The following is a 17873-nucleotide window of genomic DNA, read 5'->3' on the forward strand; positions in this document are numbered from 1 at the left end:
ATTAATTTTAGGTTCAATTCTCTACTTTGTTTCTGCAATAGAATCCTCACCCTCCAATATCCATTTTCATTCCCTTTAGAGGACTAATTTATCCATCAACTGGGTGTTAAGCTTCCTGTTTCCCCTTCCCAGGTCAAGGGCAGCCCAGGTGCCCAATTTCTCTCTCTCTTCACAAGGCACCACCAGCAATAGAGATGAGAAATTCTGAAGAACAACCAAGTGGAGGGACCACAGTATTGCAGCGTTTGCTACAAGAGCAGCTTCGCTATGGCAATCCTAGTGAGAATCGCAGCCTACTTGCCATACACCAGCAAGCCACAGGGAATGGCCCTCCTTTCCCCACTGGCAGTGGGAACCTGGGCCCTCAGAGTGATGTGTTGAGTCCCCAAGACCACCACCAACAGCTTGTGGCTCATGCTGCTCGACAAGAACCCCAGGGGCAGGAAATCCAGTCAGAAAACATCATCATGGAGAAGCAACTGTCTCCTAGAATGCAGAATAATGAAGAACTCCCGACTTACGAAGAAGCCAAGGTTCAGTCCCAGTACTTTCGGGGCCAACAGCATGCCAGTGTTGGAGCTGCCTTCTATGTCACTGGAGTCACCAACCAGAAGATGAGGACCGAGGGACGCCCATCAGTTCAGCGGCTCAATCCTGGAAAGATGCACCAAGATGAAGGACTCAGAGACCTTAAGCAAGGGCATGTCCGTTCCTTGAGTGAACGACTAATGCAGATGTCACTGGCCACCAGTGGAGTTAAGGCCCATCCACCTGTTACCAGTGCTCCCCTCTCCCCACCACAACCCAATGACCTGTACAAGAATCCCACAAGTTCCAGTGAATTCTACAAGGCCCAAGGGCCACTTCCTAACCAGCATAGCCTGAAGGGCATGGAACACCGAGGCCCCCCACCAGAGTATCCCTTCAAGGGCATGCCACCCCAATCTGTAGTGTGCAAGCCCCAAGAGCCAGGGCACTTCTATAGTGAGCATCGCCTGAACCAGCCAGGGAGAACAGAGGGGCAACTGATGAGGTATCAGCATCCCCCTGAGTATGGAGCAGCCAGGTAAGAGAGTTCTCTTTCTGTCATTTCCTGACCTCATCCCCAACCAGCTTCTGCTGTGTGTTGGGAATCTTAGGGAAGGAATGGGCAGCTGTTTGGTATAACAAACTCTGCAATGCATGACAGGCCTCTGGCTTAGAGAATTGCCTGCCAACCTGAATTTGTAGCCTCTGTAGCCATAATTAGCACTGTATTAACAATCCCTTAGCTTTGTAGGTTGAGCATGGCCTCAACTGCCTAGTGGATGAACAGGAGCAAAAGTCTTGATTTCAGCAGCTATTTGCTGTTCTGTCTCCTAGGATGTTGAAGAAGGGGTCTATGTTTCTCATAAGCCCTCCTTGAGAAGTAGAAGCAAATTACCTTGCATTTTAATTAGTCTGGAACATCCTATCACTTGCACATATTCCCCTCCATGAAGTTCTCATCATTTATTTTTGCAAACAAATCTGTGTATTTCTTGTCAGTTATAATTTTTCCATAGAATTACCATTATTCTTTTGGACAATAAACAAATACCCAGATGTTATAGTGGGGGAGCTATATATGTATGTAGGTTCAGAATGTTACTTGCCTTATGCTTGCAGTTTATGAAATCTGGACTGTTGTATCTTTTTTTTGGTAGAGAATTTATTAGTTGCCTGTCAAATTTTTAAACCTTTGAATTAAATTCCCATCACATCGTATAGAAATTTTGGTCAGATGCTAAAATACAGAAGGAAAAATATTACCATTTCTGTCTTGTATACTTAGTTGTTCCTATATATACTTCTTAATTATTCAGAGGTCCTTTGTCCCACTGCTATATTCACTAAATCTTATGATTCTATGATTCTGTTCATTGTTCCTGTTGTTAGTATTTGGGCCATGTCTCTGATCAGTAGTATTTCAACATATAGGACAGGAGAAAAGGTTTAAACTGTGGGCACCGATGGTGGCATTTAAGTGTGGTATCCTGCCCCATGACCGTGAGTAATGATGGGTGGCCATCAGGTTTGAAGTGCTTGGTCCTAGGCTAGCCTTCATCTATATGCAGCTCACAGACTAGGTCTGTGATGTCCTTTGATGTCTACCTGTTTGTCTCCTGTACCCTACTTGCTTATTTTGGAAAAAACCTTCTGGCTTGAAGTTCATTGAGTGACTCAGGAGAGAAGGCAGTTCTGGGGTGGAGTAGGGTGAAAGTAAGAGAACGCACCTAGCATTTCCTGGTATTTCTTTGTTTTGCCCTCCAGGTCCTGTTTTTTTAGCCAGAGGCAGTTCACTTTAGACTCCACCCCTAACTTTGCCAGTTTAGGATTTTTTTTTTCCCTCTTAACCCAGGTTGATTTCCTAACCCTTTTCAACCTCCTCTGTGCAGCTTTCAAAGGGCAGGAGCCTATGTTCTGATAAGTGTCTTGGAACAGGAAATGGGGTAACCGACAGGGCCACTCAGGTTTAAAAGAGATCAGGAACCAGATTCCCATCTGACCAATGAAACGGAAGACCCGGGGGAAAGTTTGGTCTGTTCAAGACTGTTTCACTTAGTGGAAACCCATTCAAGCCAGCAAAATATCAATGAAGCTGGGGGTTTCTGTTTTACTTTTCCCATCAGTATGGAAGAGTCTGTTGATGGGCTGACATCTGTTGCCTTGTGGGAGGGGAGTGTGTTGTCTGGGGTGTGGAGCAGAAGCCACAGCCCCACTCAGCATACAGCCCGCCTTCCTAGGAAGGCTATTTTCAGAACTCATTCACCAGTATTGTTTGTGATCTGAAATGACTCCCACAGTGTTTGAAGCTAGATGGAAAAGCCCTTTGATCTCCCTAAATAAATAATAGGGAGCCCAAAGAGGTTTTTTTTTTTTTTTTTTTTTTTTTCTTTTTTCCCATCCTGATTAAACCACCGGAGAAATTTAGCTGCATGTATTTTACAGGAAGATACATTTTTTTTTTATCCTCCCACCTAAGTTATCTGTGGATTTCTCTTTCTTTCTGTCCTCAAAAGCAACAGAGCCCATGCTGATCTACCCTTGATGAGCAACATTTTAATACACAGTTTTGCTGTAACAAGTTTTTCTCTATGGGAGAGCAGCAGAGTGCTTGGTAATGCTTGATGAATAAGCAAACCTAAAATGGCCCTAGTGGGAGGATGCTCCATATGAAATGTGGGTCTGCATCGGCAAATTCTGGCTGTAAAATTGTTGCAGGGCCCTACGTGAGGGAGTGGCACTTATTGACAAATTACTGGCAAAAGGAGGTAGTTGAACTGCTTTCCAGAAGTATACTGCTTTAAGGTGGTGACACATTTTCCCTCCTCTATTTCCTTTAACCAACTAGCTATACAGTTTGTGAGTACCTTTCCAAGTAACTGCTGCTAGCAGCAGCCAATTAGAAGACTACATTCTGAGCCCTTAATCCACAAATTACAGATCAGGAAGCAAAGCAAGCTTTTTGAACAAATTGCTGTAAAGAAAACATTTGTTTGCTTTTAGAGATGCAGTGAACTGCTGGAGATCTGCTGTTAAAATGAACAAAATTATAAACAATCCTTTTATTACTTCATCTTTCTTATGTCTTCCTCTCCCCACTTAAAAAATAAATACCTTGAATGCCCAGAACTCCAGATGAGAAACAAAGCCAAGCCATCTGAAGAATTTTAAAATTTCAGAATCTTTGTCTTTCTAAGTGCTGAACCTTTTCTGCATCGTGGGTTTATATATTTATCAACTGCTTTTAAAAATTAAATCATTTCTGTTTATAAAGCAGCCACCTCCTTTCAATTGTTGAAATCATGCCCAGATCTGAGGTTTCTTGAAATCCTTGTTTAGTGGAATCTAAGGGTGACCTAACTCTGTAGTTCAGAGCAGAGCTGGTTGTGCAAGAGAAACCATCAGGAATTTGCAGCCTGCTCCAGGATTCACAGATTCACCGATTCACCATTGCAGAGCCTGGGAAAGGCAGTTTCTGTGGTGAGGATCAGTCGAGTTCCAGGCTATTGGGTGGCACCTGCTCTGGTGAGAGTGTGTGTGCAGGATTGCATATGTGTGTGCCAGGTGTGTGGAGTGTGTGTGCGTGCACATGTGTGCATGTGTGTGTGGCTGCAGAGGGTGAGGACTCCCAGTCATCGATGTGGCAGGGTGGAAGGTGCTATGTCAGCTGGGTGGAGTGGCTTTTACTTTCCCTTTGTGTCCTTACTACTGTCTCTGGGAGGAGTGTACCCCCTACCCCACCCCATTCCCCCAACTTTGGGGAGGATCCTGATTTTAGTCACTGGCCTTTGTCCTGCATGTATGCTATGTCCCCTTTTCTGCAGAGCCCCAGTTGCCCAGGTAGCCTTAGGAAGGAGCAGGATGAAGGGAGGGAAGTGGTGGGAGGCAGGTCAGGGCTTGCATGGAATCATGTGATTCTGTTGTCTGCAGGCGGCTTTTTGTTCCTGGTTAACGTGTCAGTGGGGAGTGATTCAGGCTGCTGTGTGCTGGAAGGACCTGGAGAGTGTGCTGCTCACGTGGCTGCCACCTTTATTATTACTGTTATTACTCTTACTGTTATTATTTAATTTGGGGTGTATTTTGGCTTCCTCTGACATCCCTCCCCCACCTCCCTGCCCAACACACACACTCTGCCTTACCCCCTGTCATTCCTTAATCCTTTTTTCTCAGGGGGAGCTTCACCCCAGTGTTCATTCCGTCCTGCTTTTCCCTGGTGGGTGGATGCTGGAGCCCAGATTGAGTTCTTCACTGAAGGGCTTTCTCTCCCTTTGCGACTGCCCAAGCCATTGCTTGTTTGCAAACCAGCCAGTGACAGGCTGCCTTGGTTTTCCCCACATCACAGTGCACTGAGATCTGCTTCCTTTTCCAGTCTGGGGAACTGAGGGGCAGCTGCCTTATCTCTGTTTATCTTCATCCTCAGCTTGTCTGACCCCAGAGACCTCCTTCTGGAGACCTCATGGTCTCCTCCTTCCCAAGGTCCCTGGAAGGCCACGTGCTGTTGTCCAGGGTATGGAGGGGCCTTTCAGTCTCCAGGCAGGAGGGAGGCCAGTGGCCGAGTTTGTTTGAGAGAGAGGCCTGGGTTGCTTGATGAGGCCCAGGGGAGCTGTGGAGAGAAAGCCCAATTCAGAACTGGGCGTTCAGTCTTTAAAAGAGAATACCTTCCAGGCCTTGGACTTGCAAATTCTGGGAACAAAAATGAAGGTTAATATAGTGATTTTTTTTTTCCCTTAAAATTTGAGAGCTGCATTGGAGAACATGAAACTTAAGCCCCTCTTTTCTGCCCACAAAGCAGAAAAGAGGCACACAAGCCCCAACAAATCTCAGGACATTATATTTTAACTCTGTAGACATGTAGAAATTATAATAGCTCTCATTCAAAGAGAGAAAAGAGCACATAGTCTTTTACCTGTGAGGAAACTGAAGATCCATAGACTGGAAAATAGGAACTCTTCACCAAATAAATGTATAAATAACTCCCAGGCTTTTGATTGAATGAGTGCTTTGAGCTCTGGGGAAAAATATTATGTATGGCAGCAACTTTCCAGTTATACTCATGGGTACCATGTCAATTCTCTTTGCCCAAAGAGTTCGCATGCCCTGTTCAATATTCAGCAATTATTTATAATGACAGATGTATGTGATTGGAAGAATGTGGGTACACCAGAGGCATAGATGGGGCTGAGCGACAGAATCCAGGGTTTGAACAGGTTTGAGGACTCTTGGGAAGATCTAGGTTATTAGGTATCCATGAGAAAGTGTTTGGAATGATTTTATAGCTATAAAAAGCCCTTATAGTGAAGATCCCTTGTAAACATGGATAAATGAACAGTAATGGTAAATGGAGTGTGTGTGTGAGGAATGTGCTTTAGCATCTGGAATGCCAGTTAAAAGTTAATTGCTCTTGGTTATTTGTCCCAGTTCCACCATGAATTTTATACAATTTATTGCAAAGATTAAATGGATATCCTTTAAGTAACAAGCTAACAAGATCAGCTTATCTCACTGGGAGGTAGAGAAGTGACTCTTTGCAATTCCTATTGCGCCAAAAATGAGAAGACCTCAGTATTTTTGCAATTTATTTGTGACCTCAAGAATAAAACAGGCTCATGCAGATTAAGTAACTTGTGCAAAGTTACACAGCTCGTGAGCAGCAGAAGAGGTCTCCAGACTCCCTCTATTGGGATCCAGATCCCATGCACTTAGCCATCTGTCTTCCCTGGATTGAGAAATATCAACTGTAGAACAAGCGTCCACAGGACATGGGAGCATATGAGGTTAATTGGGCATGAGCTAGGGGATGAACAAGCTTTTTGTCTTCAGTGCACACTGACAGATATTATTCCTGGTAGTGGTGATAGTGGAAGTGATCCATCCACATACTCTAATTGTTTCCCTTAATGGCTAATAGTCATTAGGTATGAATTGTTTATACCTAGATGTTAGCATTTTGTACCTGGTAATTGGGTACAAAAATGGGAGAGCCACATTAAACAATGTACCAAAGGTCTCTTTCTGGAACTTTCTATGACCAATAGGCTGGAAATCTGAATGTCAGTACACAGAAATCAATGTATTATGGTAGTAGAAAAAGCCAGAAAATGGGAATTGGGAAGGAAGGATTCTACCCTGGCACTACCACTCTAACATTTGGCAGATCACTTCTCCTTTCTGGACCTCATTCCCCATCTGTCCAGTGATGGGGTTGAACTAAATAATTTTCTTATAAGGCCTTTCCAGTTCTTACATTTTGTGATTCATTACACCAAAAATAGTATGTTAGCATTGCTTGTAACCCTCTTCAAGTCTTTTTATGGTTACTGCTAATGGGAATCATTAAATCATTAACAACTGGAAGCAACAATAATTATTTAGTGTCTGTAATATAAGTATCTACCAATCCTTGAATAGTTTTTTTTGTTTTGTTTTGCCTTTTTTTTTTTGGTGAATGTATGAATTACTAAAGGGAGGTGCAGATAGCAAGATGAGGGGTGGTTTCTATGGTTGTTCGTTGTTTCCTTCCTGGCAAATGGAACATAGTTTCTTAACTAGGATCTTTATGTGTGCTGGACCACATGTATAATGTCAGAAAAGGTTTAATTTAAAATAATGAGATGAAAATTACCTTGTAGAAGAATGGTTTGAAATGTTTAGACTTGAGCAAATGGGTGTACAGGTGTGTATCACTACGATTTTCACGAAGTGACCATGGAGGTTGTCTGGTTCTGACCCTCATGGGATCACACCTCTGTTTGTCAGGCAGAGTCACAGAAGGTCAGGCTGGAAAAGGGCTGTAGTCTTTGCAGGGAAAGAGCAGGCAGGGTTAGACTTCCCCATAGTCAGGCCCTGCCTGCTCTTCATTTTGCAGGTGTCCTGGGGGCATCAGAAGCCTCCTCATCTCACTTTTGTGAGCTCTTGTCCCCCAGTGCCTTGGGAGAGAAATTAACCCGCACCTGCCCTTCATGTTTTACAGGCAAGCGCAGGACATCTCATTGCCATTGTCAACCAGGAACTCTCAGCCTCACAGCCCTACTTCTTCTCTGACCTCTGGGGGGTCCTTGCCCTTGCTACAATCTCCAGCATCCACTAGATTGTCTCCTGCCCGACACCCCTTGGTCCCAAACCAGGGAGACCATTCAGCTCACCTGCCTAGGCCGCAGCAGCATTTCCTTCCTAATCAGGCTCACCAGGGGGATCACTATCGTCTCTCCCAACCTGGCCTGAGTCAGCAGCAGCAGCAACAGCAGCAGCAGCACCATCATCATCATCACCATCAACAGCAGCAGCAGCAGCCACAGCAGCAGCCAGGAGAGGCCTATTCAGCTATGCCTCGGGCTCAGCCATCCTCTGCTTCTTATCAGCCAGTGCCAGCAGACCCTTTTGCCATTGTTTCCAGAGCCCAGCAGATGGTTGAGATCCTCTCAGATGAGAATCGGAACTTGCGGCAGGAGTTGGAAGGATGCTACGAGAAGGTGGCAAGACTGCAGAAGGTGAGGCTTCCGTTTTGGGATATTAGGGCCTCTAAGTCTTATTTGTGGGACTTGTTTAATATCCACATTAAAGTGTCCACTTGTGAATCCCAGCATTACTTGTGGCAGATCTTCAGGACTTTTATATCTGGAGGTTAGATATGGGTCAAACTTTGGAAAAAGCCTTCTACCTGTCTACCTAGGAGAAGTAATGTCTTACATTTACACAAGGAGAAAAATAATTATACAGTTTTTCCAGATGCCATAGTCCTAAAGAAAACGTGATTGATTCTTTTAGAATTCCAAAAGGCAGTGATACTTCCTGATAAGAATACTGGTGATGCCTGTATAGGTAAAGGATCTGACAGCACCTTAAGGCTCATTGTCTTGGTCACATTTTCCCAAATATGAATTTGAATCTTAAATGTAAAAATAAATGTAGTTCCTAGAAAAATCTCACCAGCTAAAGTTAGAGCGGTCCTGCCTTGTTCTGGAAAAGGCTCAGAATACTTTTCCTAGTGGGAGTTCTCATAGTAACTCTCTTTCAACAATCCCTCCTCCCCACCCTTTGATTTGGTCCCTCTCTGCAGCTCAAATTCAACATCTGCTCTCTTTCTCTGGTGTGTGTTGGGGGCAGGAGGGGCTTAACACCACAGCTGGGTGACAGGTGACAGCCCTAGGCTGAGGAAATAGAAAAAGGATTGTATCTCCAGTTCACATTCTTCTCTGCCCGCCCCGCTCCTGTAGCTGGGACTTTAGCTCTGGAGTACCCCAAGCGAGGAACCTTAGCTCTTGGCTTCCAGGGGCTGCTGGTGAATAGGGTTATGCCTTTGGCAGCTTCTTTGCAGCTTTTGTCATTGTGGAGCTCATGTGGTTTGGTCTCCCTACAATGTGAATTGTTCAGAGAGGTGAGGGTGAAGGTGGGGAAGGGACAGGGGGATGCCTTGTATTGTCCAGAAGCTCTGTCCTTAGGAAACACCAGGAGTAGAAATTTCAGAGGCCTGAATGGAGCTGAGTATTTGTAAACAGACATCAAATCTGGGGGCCTAAAGGAGACGGGGGCTTGTTATCAGCAGAGGATTTTTTCTTCTTTTTGGAGATAGAGCCTCGCTCTTGTCACCTAGCCTAGAATACAATGGCGCGACCTCGGCTCACTGCAACTTCCGCCTCCTGGGTTCAAGCAATTCTCCTGCCTCAGCCCCCTGAGTAGCTGGGATTACAGGCATGTGCCACCACGCCTGGCTAATTTTGTATTTTTAGTAGAGACGGGGTTTCTCCATGTTGGCCAGGCTAGTCTTCAACTCCCGACCTCAGGTGATCCGCCCACCTCGGTCTCCCAAAGTGCTGGGATTACGGGCGTGAGCCACTGCGCCTGGCAAACAGAGGATTTTTATATAGGAAAATGGCTTCCCTGTCCCTTAGTTTTCCTAAATCTGGATGAGGGTTGTTGGAGTGCTCTGAGAATTGTTTCTTCCCGGCTATTCCCTGATTTTGTATTTTCACCCCCTCATTTTAACTATATCCCTGCCCCCATCACTTTGGTGGAGTAAATTAATTATATCCATACACTGGAAACCCAACCTGACTGATTAGGTTAGCAGTTGACACCCCCTCTCCAAACTGTCTCTTCAGAGTGATCCCAGCCCATCTTTAATACGATCACTGAAGGATGAACCCAGCTCTTCTATGGACCCTTTTTGCCAAAGGATCCATGGTGATTGTGTGTGTGTGTGTGGGAGTGGGTTCAGCCAGTGACAGGGAAGAGGAACAGAATAGGATTGCTGTTGTTTGTTCCCCAAGATGGGAAAAGATGCCTCAAATAAGTGTAACTGGAACAGCTTGAGTGTTGGGAAAGTAGAGGCTGACCCAGTGTCGAGGTAGAGTAGAGAAGAAGGTGGAGCAGGAGAGGAAAAGGAAAGTGGGGAAAATTAAGGTAGATCTCAGGTAGTGCTGGAGGAAATGAAAAGGCCCAAGGCTCATGAGGGGAATAAGTAGACAGAGTAAGTCTGGAAAACCCGCTGCCACCCTCCTCTCTGCCCCCACCATCACCCAGCCCAAACCAGTGGATATATCCTTCTGTGATGGCTTTTCCTGGAAGGCCCTACTGAGAGCTGTGGGACTTGCCCTTTTGAAGGATAGAGTATCTATACAGTGGGTAGGGGAAGGATTAGTATAAGATCTTGAAATAGCAGTCTACACACCTTGAGGAAAGGGACTGCCTTCCAGGTGTTGCATTCTGTGCACAACTGGACAGCCTTGAACTATAAGTGCTGCCCAGAGCAGACCAACACCAAACCTGCTCTTTCAGATAGAAATGTTTATTTTCTCTCCCCAGCGCTTGAGTTTCATGCAAAAGCTTCATCAGGCGCAGGCCTTGCAGATCTTGTCTCTAAATGCCATTCACCAGTTTTCACCTTCTGTGCTGCTATCTTGGTGCCATCTGTGAAGAGAAAAACACTTTTGAGTCTGCTCTTTTCTGTGGTGTAAGCCTTATTTGTTTGCAGGCAGTCTTGTCTCTGGCAGAATTTTGGACATGGAGGCGTGTTGAATCTGACTGGTTTGGCAACCTTACCTTTCCTCTAGTGTCCCACTAGGGGCCTGATGTTTCTCCCCAGAAAGTACCCTGAGCTTTGTTAAACAGGATAGTGGAAAACACAGAAGGAATGCAGAATGGTTGCAGAGTCCAATTTAATCTGAAAATTGCTTAATAGGCCATAGGTTTATTTGTCTTATACAAATTATATGCAAATATCTGTGTGGTTATTTTATGTGCAATGGAGCTATACTAGTTACAGAAAGACCCTGGAGTCTAATTTCTCATTTTCTGCCTGATTGTGGCTGATTCAGGGCAAGACCCTTTCTCTTTGAGTTTATTTTCCCCATTTTATGAGATTTGCAGGGGTGTCATAAAACACAACTCTGATTATGAATTTCTGTTCGAAAATCTATACTGGTTTCCCACTGACTATGGGATAAAGCCCAAATGCCTGGCATTAAAAGCATTTTATGATCTGACTCCAGTCTATCTTAGCAGCCATATCTCGCCAGGTTCCCTCTGTGTACCCCACAGTGTCCAGCCAAATTAGACGACTGGTCATTCTGGGAATGCATTTGCTTACTCAGAATAGAATACCCTTCCCCTCACCTCTGCTCATTGAAATCTGACCCAGCTCTCAGGATCTGACTCTAAATGCCACCTCTTCCCAGATACTGTTCTCCTCCCCACTTCCCCCAAACAGGAATAACTTCTTCCTTGTCTGTACTTCATGGCACTACTTCTACTTATCTTAAAGATGTATCTTGCCCTGTATTCTTTCATTCGATTGGATTGAAACCTCCTTGAGGACAGTGAAAATGTTCCCATTCATATTTACCCACCCCCAATAGTACTTTAAAGAGTTGATGTAAATATTTGGTCCTTAGTAAATGTTTGTTAAATTGTACTGAACTGCTTCATGAAGCTTGAGGTTTTTAGGGTTGGTCTCTGCTGCTGACAGTTGCTCTTCAGAGGCAATTTAACTTTTCTCTCTGCTAAAATGAGAAGAGGTATCCTGCTTATTAGGCAGATAATCAGTACAGACTGGAACCAACATGTGAAAGCCTTTTGAATGCTTTGGAATAAAGTATCTATATACTATATATAAATTATTACTAATATTTTCAAAATTAAGAGTTTTCTTCAGAAATTAAAATTCTTTATAACTATTTATAAAATTTATTCTGTCTTACCATCTCCTCTGAAGGCAGAAGCTGTCTATGTTTTTAACCCGAGGAAAGACCATGACACCGTGAGTGAATTACTAAGCTTATGGTTGAAGGTGGAGATCTTTCCTTGAAACTTTTCTCGTCTGACTGTGTTGTGCTTGCCTCCTGGCCATCTGTGAGCCCTGGAAGAAGCTGTCACCGAGGATTTGCATGTTTGTTTTCAGACCATTTTCCCCATCAACCTCCTACCATCACCACCATCTTCTTTTCTGTTGTTGTTAAGGTGGAGACAGAAATCCAGCGCGTCTCAGAGGCATATGAGAACCTCGTGAAGTCATCCTCCAAAAGAGAGGCCCTAGAGAAAGCCATGAGAAACAAGCTAGAGGGCGAGATTCGGAGGATGCATGATTTCAACAGGGATCTGAGAGGTAAGGGAACCAAAGGACTTGTCTTTGTACTTCTGAAGCAGCTGCAGGGTGGTGAAGGGAAGGGCTGAGCAGGATTCAACTAGGCTCTTTGGGGTTGTCCAACCCACTGGTATGGGCAGTAAATGGCTGGGCATGTGCCAGGCTAATTTTTTTGTGACTGCAATAGTGCTCAGTCCCAAGCTTGATTGATCAAAGTGTGGATGCACCTCACTGGTCTTCTGAGCGATGAGCTGATGTGTTTATCAGGCAGGATCCCTGCTGGGACTCCTGGACCCACCTGGCCCACCCCCACAATAGGTGCTGCCTCTTCTTTTTAACAGGTTTTGCAGAGGCATGCCCTTTGACTGTGCAAGCTTGAAGTATAATGTCCTCTCTTATTTCCAGGACTCACTGACTCCATTTATTTTTGACTTTCACCTGATAATATTGAAGACTTTGGGAAATATTTCTACTTTAAAGTGCCTTCAGCACCTTCAAAACTACTGACTTGGGGATGATACTTTCTTTTTTTCTTTTTCTTTTTTTTTTTCTTTTTTTTTTGAGTTTGAGTCTTGCTCTGTCACCCAGGCTGGAGAGCACTGGCACAATCTTGGCTCACTGCAACCTCTACCTCCCAGGTTTGAGTGATTCTCCTGCCTCAGCCTCCCCAGTAGCTGGCTGGGATTACAAGTGTGTGCCACCCTGCCTGGCTGATTTTTGTATTTGTAGAGAAGGGGTTTTGCCATGTTGGCCATGATGGTCTTAAACTCCTGACCTCAGGTGATCCACCCGCCTCGGCCTCCCAAAGTGCTGGGATTACAGGCATGAGTCACCGCGCCCGGTCAGGGATGTTACTATCTATCTTTGAATTTTGGTTATTTTATCTTTAAAGTCAGGCAGCCCAACTACATGCTGCTAGTTGTCCCTTTCTAGCTTTGACATTACATGAGTTTAAAGACTTTATAATAACTGTGATGCTCTTTTTCTCTGGTTAATGAAAGATATCTTCATATATTTGGGGAAGGATAATTTCATTGAAATTTAGAATTCTGCAGTTAACTTAGGTTTTGGCAGTGAGGAGTGAAAGCATTAAATACTTACCTCCTCCTCCCCGGCCATGGTCTAGTATTATTTTGGGATTCACATTTGCAAACTCATGTTAGTCACCCATTCCTGTTTAACAAGAAGAAACAGGCTTGTTTTACCAAAGGTCAGTATTTAGAGGGCCAATAGTATGTGCATGATAGTTTATATTTGAGACCCTGTTGATTGTCTCCAAATTCCACAGAGCGTCTAGAGACTGCCAACAAGCAGCTTGCGGAGAAGGAATATGAAGGGTCAGAGGACACCAGAAAAACCATCTCGCAGCTCTTTGCAAAAAGTAAGTCTGCAAGCTGCAGAAACAGGTATTAATGTGTGGATGGGAGCAAGGTGCGTGAAAAGATTACACTGTTCTCTTTAGCCTTTTAGAACAGCCAGGGCAGAGTCAATATCACCTAAGAATTGTTTTTCCTATTCAGGCATGAAGTTGGAAGATTCTGTTCTTTTCCTCCTAAGCCAAGAAGGCTGCTTGCCACAACATCTTGTCACATCACATTGCTCCTTCAGCATTAAACTAGAGAAGCCTGTTGAAATCCCTGCTAGTGTCATTGCTACCTAAATAAAGAGCCTTTGCTGAACATGAGGTCCCTTCATGTTGAAGGGATTTTCTTAGAAGATCCCGTGTGCTGGCTCTGGTAGAGATAGGATTAATGTGCAGGATTGATGATAGTGTTTGGAATACTTCACCTGTATCTGGGGCTCCCTTTGTTAGGCATCTAGTATTTATTGTTACGTAGTAGCAGATTGCAAGGGGAGCTAATCCTATGGCCTGAACTAGTGACTCTGGCTGCACAGTTGGAGGATGTGGGGGAGGGCAGAGCTGTGTCTTCCTCATAATAGTGTTTCCTTTGTCTGGAAATACTCGTAGGACCATGACAATGAATTAATCCTCTTCTTTATCGGTCTCTAATGGACCCCACCCAGCTAGACAATGTCTGATTATTTCCAATTGCCTTAATAAAACCAGCAATAAAAACTTCACAGTGGATTGAGTCCACAGGGAGAATTAGTCGGGGAGAAACAGATGAACTGCTCTCGTTTCTGCAGATGCCTGTAGCTGGTTTCCTCTACCCCCAGCCTCCCTCACTGTAGCCCTGGCTGTAGTTGTGCTCAGTAGGGATTTGTCAGTCTCTTCCATCTTTGCTGGGTCTCCAAATGACCCTTTCAACTCATTCCATGCAGCTTCTAGCCAGCTTCTACAAGTTCGTTTGATCTTCACTTACAATACTGCCCTCCCTTCCTGGGTTGTTCTGTTGTGCTCTGGCTTCAGAACAGGTTTTTTCTTTTTCGTTTCCGTGTACCTCCTGTTCCTTTGTCAGCATATCTTAGAGTAAGGAATGTAGTTTTTCTGGTGTCATCAGTGCCTAGTATAAATTTTTGTGAAATTGCTTTTGTGGTATCACAGTTGCTCTCAGAGCTAGTTCACTGGCAGAAAGAGGGTGGCAGACTTTCAGATCAAAACAAACAAAATGTATAGATTCTTTGTACTGGATCAGCTAGATCATACTCCTCTGTGTATGGAGATGGTATTTCAGGTGTCCTAGGAGCTCTTCTACAGGTTTATACAATGTGCTGACTTAGTAAATCAGACGGTATTACCAGCAAAGCAAAAGACTGTCAGATGGCTCTAGGAGGGAAAAGTGAAGTTCACCAACTAGCCAGGGAAGAGGGCATGACTCTTGTCCCTCCTAATTTCTTTTGGCTTGGGACATTGACAGAACCCTGCATGGTTGGAACTGTGGCAGGAGAAAGGAAAGCCCTCTTGAAAAGCCTCTCTGGGGAATGTACTGCAGGAATCCTAGAGAAACCAAACCAACTCAACCCTAGAAGAAGGCAGCCTAGTATAGTAGAACCAATCTGGGTGTAAATAGGGGCTCCACTACTTATTTACCAACTGTGGGACCTTGTGCAAGTTGGTCAAGCTGTCTGGGTCTCTGTTTTCTCATATGCAAATGGGAGAAGAGAATAGTACCTTCCTTGTATGGTGGTTCTGAGGATTAAGCTAGTACAATACCTGGTATGCAATACGTATTCAACAAATGTTCCTTTCTTTCCAAATGCAAAGTCAGAGTAGGAAGGAAGGTGAGGCTGCCCTATTGAAGTTTCTCCTGTAACTAAAGGTTTGAGTCTCAAGATGAAGAGCACTTAACCTCCAAAAAATCAAAACTACTTGTTTGAGTTTCTGGTGTGAGGTCTGTCTTAGTTAAGAGGAGAGGAAAGACATGGGACATAACTACTTGTGTCATGGTCCCCTGTAGTTATAATGATTTGATTCAGAAACATGGAATTGCTAATTTTATAGGTCAGGTGACTCTCAACCTTCTCATACTAAAAATTAGTATACACAATCTGTTGTATCACAATGAAAGGTTTTGAATCTACAGATTCTCATTATTAATCGTGATGATGATGATCATCATCTGCTTTATGTAGTAAGTTCTTTTGGTGTTTGGTTATGCTTTCTGACATTCCTTTCACTTAAATAAATATTCTATCTCATTTGATCCTTACAGATACTGTGAGGTTAAACAAGATGGTAAAATTACCTCTGTTTTACCATCTAGCATTGTTGATCCTTTCTTAACATGTCTATCTTTCTGCTTATATTATTGATCTGATTTTGCATGCTGTCTACTTTTTTCATTAGAGCCCTTAGCATATGAATCATATTTGTTTTAAATTCACAGTCTGTTAATTCCAGTATCCCTGCCTTATCTCGGGGTCTGGTTCTGATGCTTGCCCTGTCTTTTCAAACTGTATATTTCACCTTTTAGTATGGCTTATAGGTTTTTTTTTTTTTTTTCGCGTGTGTGAAATGGCAGACCTGATGTATGGGGTAAAAGGCACTGCGGTAAATAGGCCTTTCGGGATGTGATGGTAAAATCTGGGGGAAAGGGAAGTGCTCTAGACCTATGATTAGGTCTCAGTCTTTTACTGAGCCTGTACCTCTGGACTGAACTTCACAAGTGCATCTCAGTTTTTTTTCACCCCTTTAGGTGGTGCAGGATCACTAGAAAGGGCTTCAGCTGGATATTTCTTTCTCTGGTGTAGAAGGCCAGAGCATACTGGAGTTGGATGTTTCCTTTCCCCTGGGTCAGTTAGGCTCTGGAAACAAACAAACAAGCAAACAAAATCCCAAAAACTCATAGATTAGGTTCTGGTTAAATAGTTTCTCTTGAGGGCAGGCCTTGTTAAGAACAGAATGCTCTGGCATATTTCATGATGGTTCATTTTTCCCTCCCCCTGCTGGAATCACAAGGAGTCCATTTCACTAACAGACATCCACAACTAGGACCAAGCAATGAAATCTTTAAGTGATCATTTGAGAAGAGTGAGAATTACTTTGTTGGAATTCAGTGATATCACTTCAGGTGTAATATTCTGATATTCTCATTAGCTGTGGGTACTGGAACAAGGTACAGCCAGCCACTAGAAGAGGGCAGATTGAGATAAGAATAGTATATTGAACAAAGTATAAAATCTGTTTAGAGATTACTTATAAATCTGTATTAACTTATACAAATGCTAGCTTGTGATCATGTTCCTTCATTCTCCTAAAAATTATAGTTTTGGCTACTGTCTCATATTGGTGCTTTCTTACTCTATTTTTCTTATATCCATCCACAGATATTTATTAAACCTTCATATAGATGCTGCTCAACTGAGCTCTCTTTAAAACCCAAGTCAGAAAGACCATTATGTGCCCACTAAGCTCTTCCATTCTAAGGTCATAGAGTATATTTGTATACACATATACACACACATGCAAGTATATGTACACACACACGTTTTTGTGTATATGCAAGTATATATATACACACACACATTTTTTATATATGTATGTATACACACATGTTTTATATATATGTATGTATACATATATATGTATGCGTGTGTGTGTGTAAGCACACAAGCATATTGGATTACTTTTTTTTTTTGAGACGGAGTCTTGCTCTGTCACCAGGCTGAAGTGCAGTGGCACGATCTCGGCTCACAACAACCTCCGCCTCCCGGGTTCAGCCCCCGGGTTCAGCCTCAGCCTCCTGCCTCAGCCTCCCTAGTAGCTGGGATTACAGTCGTGCGCCACCATGCCCAGCTAATTTTTGTATTTTTAGTAGAGACAGGGTTTCACCGTGTTGGCCAGGGTGGTCTTTATCTCTTGACCTCATGATCCTCCCACCACAGCCTCCCAAAGTGCTGGGATTACAGGCATGAGCCACCCTGCCCAGCCATATTGGATTACTTTATTTAAAAAAACCTGAACTTTCAAACGCTAATAGGCTTAAAGGGAGAAAAGGAGATTCGCAAACAGAGGATGTTTTTTTTCAGGTGAAATGGCTGCCTTTCTTCCTCTGATCCTGATGTTTTCCAACTTTGCCTTGTTCTTTACAGTGTTCCCTCCACACCTAGCCTATCCTACCAGAGAAGGAGTAGGATAAAAGCATAACATGGCTTTCAGTTTTACTGTATTATCTTTGACTGTGTATATACCCAAAGGATTATAAATCATGCTGCTGTAAAGACACATGCACACATGTGTTTATTGCAGCACTATTCACAATAGCAAAGACTTGGAACCAACCCAAATGTCCATCAATGATAGACTGGATTAAGAAAATGTGGCACATATACACCATGGAATACTATGCAGCCATATAAAAGGATGAGT

General features: G+C 43.6%; 1 protein-coding gene across 1 annotated transcript in view; it reads left to right on the forward strand.

Moving 5' to 3' along the window:
* AMOT (angiomotin) overlaps positions 1-17873 on the forward strand; it is a 67060-nt gene that overhangs the window by 17717 nt on the left and 31470 nt on the right. Inside the window, exons 4-7 of the mRNA XM_011953524.1 lie at positions 133-1066; positions 7496-8012; positions 11980-12124; positions 13392-13484. Coding sequence (XP_011808914.1) covers positions 195-1066; positions 7496-8012; positions 11980-12124; positions 13392-13484 — 1627 coding nt within the window. The 5' untranslated portion in view covers positions 133-194. The remainder of the gene's footprint in view (positions 1-132; positions 1067-7495; positions 8013-11979; positions 12125-13391; positions 13485-17873) is intronic.

The sequence above is a fragment of the Colobus angolensis genome, unplaced genomic scaffold (assembly GCF_000951035.1).
Source record: "Colobus angolensis palliatus isolate OR3802 unplaced genomic scaffold, Cang.pa_1.0 Scaffold366, whole genome shotgun sequence".
Taxonomy (NCBI): Eukaryota; Metazoa; Chordata; class Mammalia; order Primates; family Cercopithecidae; genus Colobus; species Colobus angolensis.